Below are 7,644 nucleotides of genomic sequence, written 5' to 3'. Positions count from 1 at the left end.
TTATAAAACACTTCAGTTGTTGTTTATCTCTAATACAGATCACATGTAGGTGTCCATACCGGGGCCATACAAGAGAACTGACAAACCAACAGAAAAAAAATAACATAATTTACAACATAATGACAATTGGAACATACAGTTGTCAGTCATGTAGGGATTAAAGGAGGCGGGACATATTGCTTCTGTGGCAAAACATTATTTACCAGTTGTCTGTACAGATGGTCATTTTGGTGGTAGTGATGTGAGACTATATACACAGGAAAGTATAATTACATTCACTTTTCAAAGCGATGGTAGTGCGTTCAGATTTCTATCACCTGAAGCATGCACACAAGATTAAAAAAACCTGCATGAGACGCATGCATACATGCCGAGATTGTGCACGTATTTATATGGTTCTGCGCTTGCTTCAGGTGATCGAAATCTGAACACACTACCAGCGCTTTGAAAAGTTTTAGGGCAGACCCCAATTATTCGATTTGTTTGCTGTTGGTCGACCGAGATTGTTTTATTTGCAATGCCACTAGAGATTCAGGGTTCAAGTCCAGGCTCTGTCGCAGCCGGCGGCACACAATTGGCCCAGCGTCGTCCGGGTTAGGGGAGGGTTTGGCAGGCAGGGATGTGCTTGTCCCATCGCGCACTAGCGACTCCTGTGGCGTGCCGGGCGCAGTGCACGCTTACGCGGTCGCCAGGTGCACAGTGTTTCCTCTGACACATTGGTGCGGCTGGCTTCCGGGTTAAGTACACATTGTGTCAAGTAGCAGTGCGGCTTGGTTGGGTTGTTTTGGAGGACGCATGGCTCTCGACCTTCGATATGAGTAGGTGTGTCCAAACTTTTGACTGGTACTGTATATTTGCTCCCATCTCAGTGAACTAATCCATTGCGGAGGCCTAGACTAAAATGTGGTCGGAGGCTCCATATGAAGGGTGTGAAGCCTCCAGAGACGTGCAGAGGACAAATCTAGCTCTGTACCACATCGCCATGTGCCTCCCAAATTGTGTAACAATGCAGAGCAGGGTTGCCAGGTCAAACAATTTTTTTTGCCCCATGACCATTCAAAACCCGCCCAAAGGCCTGAAAACGAGCCCAATTTGTTTTTGTCACAGCAAGAGAGGGGTTGCCGTATCTATACAATAAAGCCTTTTTCCATAACGTTATCGAGCCAATTAAGAAGGAATCTCATAGTAACGACGTTAAAGCTAAATTCGAGTTTCCTTAAAATAATAGTTATTGCAAGCTATTACATGGCGCCCTTACTAAACTCGCCAGAGCATTCAATTGATGTCGATTTAACTTGTTTAACAACAAGGCTACAACAACAATAAACTGAAGTTATAGGCTATTTATTAAATTAGCTTGCCAGCTCCAGGTAGGCTACGCAAGTGGCACAAATTGATTTGATATGACTCCAGTGATATCGTTTCAACATATTTATTGTATCAAATGGTAGCCTACAATGGCATATACATTCTAAGGCTACTTGATCGCCAACATAGGCAAATGTATAATACTCCACATTTAGCCTAATGCCAGTGTCATTGAGGACTTAAAAAGAAAAATAACCACGCGAAGGAGTTCCATAATTTCCATTTCAAATTTCCACTCGAAAGCCCCAGAGACGCAAGAAATGAGCATGAATAAAGCACTTCGCTTGATACCGTTTTCTTTAAGCGGTCAACATTAGAATGCAGTTTAAACCACCATGAGCGGATTTATGTAATGCGCTCTAGTGGTGCGCCCAAAGTCGGTTTCCACTGCTTTGTCTACATTATTTATTGATGTGCATCAGTTCTAGAGTATTAATATGTTTAATATAAATGTTTTGGGAAATAGGTGTCTCCATAACGACAATCTAAATAGCCTACCTACAACTGGTAAAAAAGTAGTCAACGTGCGCGCTTGCCGCTCTCTTTTCTTCTCGCTCACGTGACTCAGCCAATAACTGTATAGCTCTCAACACACACACACACACACACACACACACACACACACACACACACACACACACACACACACACACACACACACACACACACACACACACACACACACACACCCCTTCCGGCCCTCCCCACCACTCACCCCCCCAATTTCAATTCAATTTAAGGGGCTTTATTGGCATGGGAAACATATGTTTACATTGCCAAAGCAAGTGAAATATATAATAAACAAAAGTGAAATAAACAATGAAACATTTACAGTAAACATTACACTTGCAAAAGTTCCAAAATAATAAATACATTTCAAATCTCATATTATGTCTATATACAGTGTTGTAATGATGTGCAAATAGTAGCATGAAAGGGAAAAAGTACAAAAGGGAAAATAAATATAAATATAGGTTGTATTTACAATGGTGTTTGTTCTTCACTGGTTGCCCTTTTCTTTTGGCAACAGGTCACAAATCTTTCTGCTGTGATTGCACACTGGTATTTCACACAATAGATATGCGAGTTTATCCAAATTGGATTTGTTTTGAAATTCTTTCTGGGTCTGTGTAATCTGAGGGAAATATGTGTCTCTAATATGGTCATAAATTTGGCAGGAGGTTAGGAAGCCCCCCCATAGTCACTTTACACATTACCCTGACTAACCTGTACCCCCTGTATATAGCCTCGTTATTGTTATGTACATTTATTGTGTTACCTTTTGATTGATTGGATTTTTTAAACTTTAGTTTATTTAATAAATATTTTATTAACTCTATTTCTTGAACTGTATTGTTGGTTAAGGGCTTGTAAGTAAGCATTTCATGATAAGGTCTACAGTACACCTGTTGTATTCAGCGCATGTAACAAATACAATTTTATCTGATTTGCCTTCGGTGACATTTCTCAGTCGTCAAAGATGTCCTTAATTTTGGGTCAGTCACAGTGGTCAGGTATTCTGCCACTACTCTCTGTTTAGGGCCAAATAGCTCTGTTTTTTTGTAAAATCTTTCCAATGTCTCAAGTAATTATCTTTTTGTTTTCTCATGATTTGGTTGGGTCAAATTGGGTTGCTGTCCTGGGGCTCTGTGGGGCCTTTTTTGTGTTTGTGAACAGAGCCCCAGGACCAGCTTGGTTAAGGGGCTCTTCTCCAGATTTATTTCTCTGTGGGTGATGGCTTTGTTAAGGAAGGTTTGGGAATTGCTTCCCTTAAGGTGGTTGTAGAATTTAAGGTCTCTTTTCTGGATTTTGATAATTAGCGGGTATCGGCCTAATTCTTCTCTGCATGCATTATTTTGTGTTTTACGTGAAATGTATATATATTTTTTAGAGAAATGCCTTGGCGGCCGCGGTGCAACTTAGAAATAGTCCAAAACCCCTCGACCAAAACATTTTAACCCGCGACATTGTTTTTTTAAAGTTGTCAAATGACAGGAAAATCGCGAACATGGCAACACTGTTGCGCTGCGTGAGCTTACCCGGAAGTGTATGTCAGCAAACGTGTAATGTTTATAATTTTCTAACGTGGTTTGTCGATGAGGTAACACACAACTCAACATCTTCATTTTCCGTTTTTGATTACTAATAATGCACCTTGTCATTTAAGCTACAGTTTCCCAACACGTTTACCGCTGTTTAATTTCAATTTCTAGTCATAGAAACTAGCTAACTAACGTTATGGACTGGGGATTGGCGCTCGAGGAGGACATGGCGCGGTAAGTCCGGTGACTTATCTTGGGAGCTTTTGTTTGTTATGTGGGGTGGGTGATTACACGCTGTTATATCAGCTGAGTACGCCTACCTAACGAATTATTTTACCCTAGCAACAACAATTCTGACCCCCCCAGCGAAACCTCCGCCACGGGAAACCCTGAGCAGCAATACAACCCCTGGTCCAACCAGTCCAACCCATGGTCAGATCCAGGCTGCACCTCGGGATCTATAGGGGAGCTGGAAAAGCTGGCCTCAGGGGATGGACACCATGGCACTCACTCGAAGAAGCAAGGCGTCCAGGTGGAAAGAGTTTGTATAGGACAGCAGTAATTTCCCAGACAATTGTGGGCATGTGACAGAAAGTCATTGTATGTGTTGTGTCTCTTGCAGACAGATGCCTGGACAGCAGACAAAGATGTTAACACAGATCAGGATTGGGAGTCACTGATGGTAATTTGTTCACTCTGGGGGCATGACTGGGGTATGGTGAATCAGTGTGGTAACTCACACACAACATATATATCTGTACATGTGCATGACACAAGTTAACAACCTCTTTCATTCTTATTCTGTGGTTACATTTTCCCCTCTCTTTCTCCAACATTTCCTCCTTCCCTTCCTATTTCTCTCTCTCTCTCTAGCGGTCAGTGGATGAGTACAGCACTCACCTGGCCCTGCAATATGAGGAGCTGATGAAGCAGCAGCAGGAGGAGGAGGCTGATCATGGCAACCTCGTAGACAGCCTGGTTCAGAAGAAAGATGAGGGAATCCACCAGCAGCAGGTCTGTGTTCAAATGCACATCTCTGTGCTGTAGGCTACGTATAGGCCTACTTGTGTCTTTTCATCAGCTTGAGATGTTGTACATCTTTGGACTAATTAACTGTGAGTGACAATATTTTCAGGTGCTGCTGGACAAAATTGAGTCTCTGCGTGTGAAGCTTCAGCTGAACTGCTGCAAGACCACCCGAAAGAACTTTGCAGTCAAGAAGCAAGACCTCAGCGTGGAGAAAATCAAAATGGAGGAGGAGAGGAACAGGTAGAGATATTGAGAAGAAGGTGAAAAAGGAGAAATTGGGGAAAACCCTTTGAGGTGTGGGACAGACGGTAGGCTAGGTGGTGGCCACCAACAGAACTGTGACAAGATGTCCTGTCGGTCAGCCATGTTCCTCTGTCTGTCCCTCTACCAGACTGTCTCAGGAGCTGAAGGAGACCACCAGGAAGCTGGCTTTGCTGATAGAGGAGCAGAACCAGGAAAAGTAAGACTACTGAGCCACACCTACACTTCATATAACCTAACCATAGACAACATATCATATACATTATGATGCTACACAACACATCTTGTCCACAATATAATGCTATACAACACACCTGCTGTGCTAATCTATAGGCTTATGTGGGAGCGGGAGCTAGCAGACCTGAACACTGAGATGGAGCGGCTACAGAAAGAGTCAGAGGAGGCCACCCAGACAGCTCTACGGGATGAGGTCAGTCTCTGTCCATATTTATCATCTCTACATCAGTCAACCATCACAACCCTATGACACTGAATGTTCATTCTGATTCACCTATCCACATGTCGCCATGGAGTTTGATTTGAAGACAATCGGGGATTAACCCTGATTTGTATTCTGATTTATGTTCAACAGATTGCAGCTCTGGAAATGCAGAGAGATGTGACCATGTCTGAGGTGGACGACTGGCTGAAAGAGGCTGACCAATACATAAACACACTTAGGTACTGTACTGAGCATGACCCTATGACTGAAGCTGGATGTAGCCTACATAGTGTAGCTTCTCCCATAAAGGCTGTGCTTCAGTGATTGGTGTTTCCTCTGTCTGCAGATTTGACCCCTCTCAGCAGCACAAAAGGCTGGAGTGGGAGAATAATGTGGCTGTTGTTCACAGCAGTTTGGCGGGACTGCAGGTGAGGGACAAGAGGGATGGTAGACCACTGCCTTTCACTGGATAAATGTAGGCTTTAAGAACATGCCTAGGGGGGACTTTATTATTCTCTCTCTCTCTCTCTCTCTCTCTCTCTCTCTCTCTCTCTCTCAGAATCAGTTCAAGGAGCACCTTCACCTGCTGCAAAAGGGCCAACTGATGGAAAGCCTCCCTGGAGTCACATTACCACACTTACCCCAAGTCCCCACGGTCTGTGTGTGATACATGTGTGTAGTTGATTCTGACGAAGACAGTCAATGTCAGTGATTTAATGTGGATACTGTATCTGTTGTTAATGGAACCATTCCTCTGCAGGTGGACTTGGTGATGAGTCCGATGATGTACGCTCCACCCCTCCCCCCTTTTCAAAATTTCCAAATGGGCCCTCCTAACGCCGTGGGGATGCCCTTCCAACCCCAGCAGCACCACCCAGCTGCCTTCATAGCCCCAGCCAGATTAACTCCCCCACCTGTCCCCTCCTCTACTCCCCCTGCCTCCGCTCTACCGCTCCACCCAGCCACCCCAACTGTTTCCCTGCCCACCACCGTGGCCTCCGCCCAGCCCCTGCCTTTCAGTAACCCCCCTGCTGCTGGCAAACTGGACAACCTGCTGAAGAGACTGGGGGACATATTTCCACAGTGCAACAGGTGAGCTCAAAGTCTGTAACTTACTCTGAATTTACTAGTCAGTAAAAGATCTTGCAGACTACAATCAATAAATATTGATTCTCGTCTCATTCTTTCCATTTACCTCCCTCTCTTTCTACTTTCCGTCCCTCCCTCTCTCTCTCCAGAACTCAACTCATGTCAGTGCTGCAGCAGATTAAGAATTCCCGTGGCACCATGGCTGGCATGTCTATGGATGAGGTCACACAGCAGGTGGCACAGAGACTGGCACAGAGTGAGAAACCGGTAAAACAATCACACAAACTCACACTGAGACACATACACACTAAGTGTGCACACACACCAACACAGTCTAAACCTTAATCTAACCTTTATCCTCCACAGGCTCCAGGGCCCACCAGGCCTCTTTCTGCTGCCAGGGGCGTTCCTGGTCTTCCAGGCCCAATCCAGCGCCCTCCAGGGCCAATCCAGAGGCCTCCTGGCCCCATCCAGAGACCCACAAATCCCCCTCAGAGACCTGCAGTAACTCAAGTCTTCCAGACAAGGCCTCCACAGGTACAAACCACTACCAACCCGCAGAGGGCACAATTGAGAATTTTAGGCTTGGGTGACTATGTACATAATTAATGTATTTCTGAGGTGCTGCTTCTCTCTCTCTCCAGCCTGTGACTCCCAGTAATCGTAAGCTGTGCTTGATGTGCCAGAACCACGTCGAAGCAGACAGCCAGCACCCCATGAGCTGCGCCCACACTGTTCATAAGGATGTAAGCCCTACACTGAATTAAAAACGTATAGATTACTGAGAACTGTATGGCTCAGTTGGTAGAGCAGAGCTTACAACGCCAGGACTGTGAGTTAAATTCTCAGGGCCACCCATACGTAAAATGTATGCACGCATGACTAAGTCGCTTTGGATAATAGCGTCTGCTAAATGGACACAGATGATAGATGATACTTTGCTATAACCCTAACTATGCTTAAACTAGTTAGGCACTGTTAGCTGATGTAAAGCTGATGATTTGCCTCTGTTTCAGTGCATCAGTGTATGGCTACAGTCCAGCAAGAACAACACCTGTCCCTTCTGCCCAGCCAAGTGAAAGGAGTAGCAAAAAAGACCGAAAGGAGAAGACATGAAGGGAAAGAGGAGCTGAACACTGATGGTGTTCTGTTCAGTGTCACAGAACGGAAGAAGGAGATGGTGGAATATGATTCACATCAACTATATACACAGAGCATACACGGTGACGTATTACTATTCACCTACAGTGCATTCAGAAAGTATTCAGATCCCTTGACTTTTTCAACATTTTGTTACGTTACAGCCTTATGCTAAAATAGATTAAATTAAACAATTTTCCTCATCAATTGACACCCACCATGATGACAAAGTGAAAACAGGTTATTTAAGTATTCAGACCCTTTGCTATGAGA

At 44.5% G+C, this 7,644-nt stretch overlaps 1 protein-coding gene across 2 annotated transcripts; it reads left to right on the top strand.

Annotated features, from left to right (window-relative positions):
• Positions 1 to 3,349: 3,349 nt before the first annotated feature.
• Positions 3,350 to 7,439, top strand: rnf214 (ring finger protein 214). Of its 2 annotated transcripts, XM_014137603.2 has the most exons (16): positions 3,350 to 3,469; positions 3,582 to 3,644; positions 3,777 to 3,942; positions 4,033 to 4,092; positions 4,284 to 4,424; positions 4,546 to 4,679; positions 4,831 to 4,899; positions 5,034 to 5,130; positions 5,293 to 5,381; positions 5,489 to 5,570; positions 5,702 to 5,797; positions 5,903 to 6,234; positions 6,381 to 6,498; positions 6,598 to 6,768; positions 6,876 to 6,977; positions 7,248 to 7,439. In XM_014137603.2, exons 2-16 carry the CDS (start codon positions 3,607 to 3,609, stop codon positions 7,308 to 7,310), a joined length of 1,758 nt encoding a protein of 585 aa, XP_013993078.1. In that variant the 5' UTR covers positions 3,350 to 3,469; positions 3,582 to 3,606; the 3' UTR covers positions 7,311 to 7,439. The 2 variants fall into 2 exon arrangements, with proteins under 2 accessions (XP_013993078.1, XP_013993077.1); XM_014137602.2 differs by having other exon boundaries at positions 3,389 to 3,644.
• Positions 7,440 to 7,644: the final 205 nt, after the last annotated feature.

Source organism: Salmo salar, chromosome ssa13 (genome assembly GCF_905237065.1).
Source record: "Salmo salar chromosome ssa13, Ssal_v3.1, whole genome shotgun sequence".
Lineage (NCBI taxonomy): Eukaryota > Metazoa > Chordata > Actinopteri > Salmoniformes > Salmonidae > Salmo > Salmo salar.
Note: the sequence above shows the minus strand (reverse complement) of the source record. Positions and strands in the feature narration are given on the sequence as shown.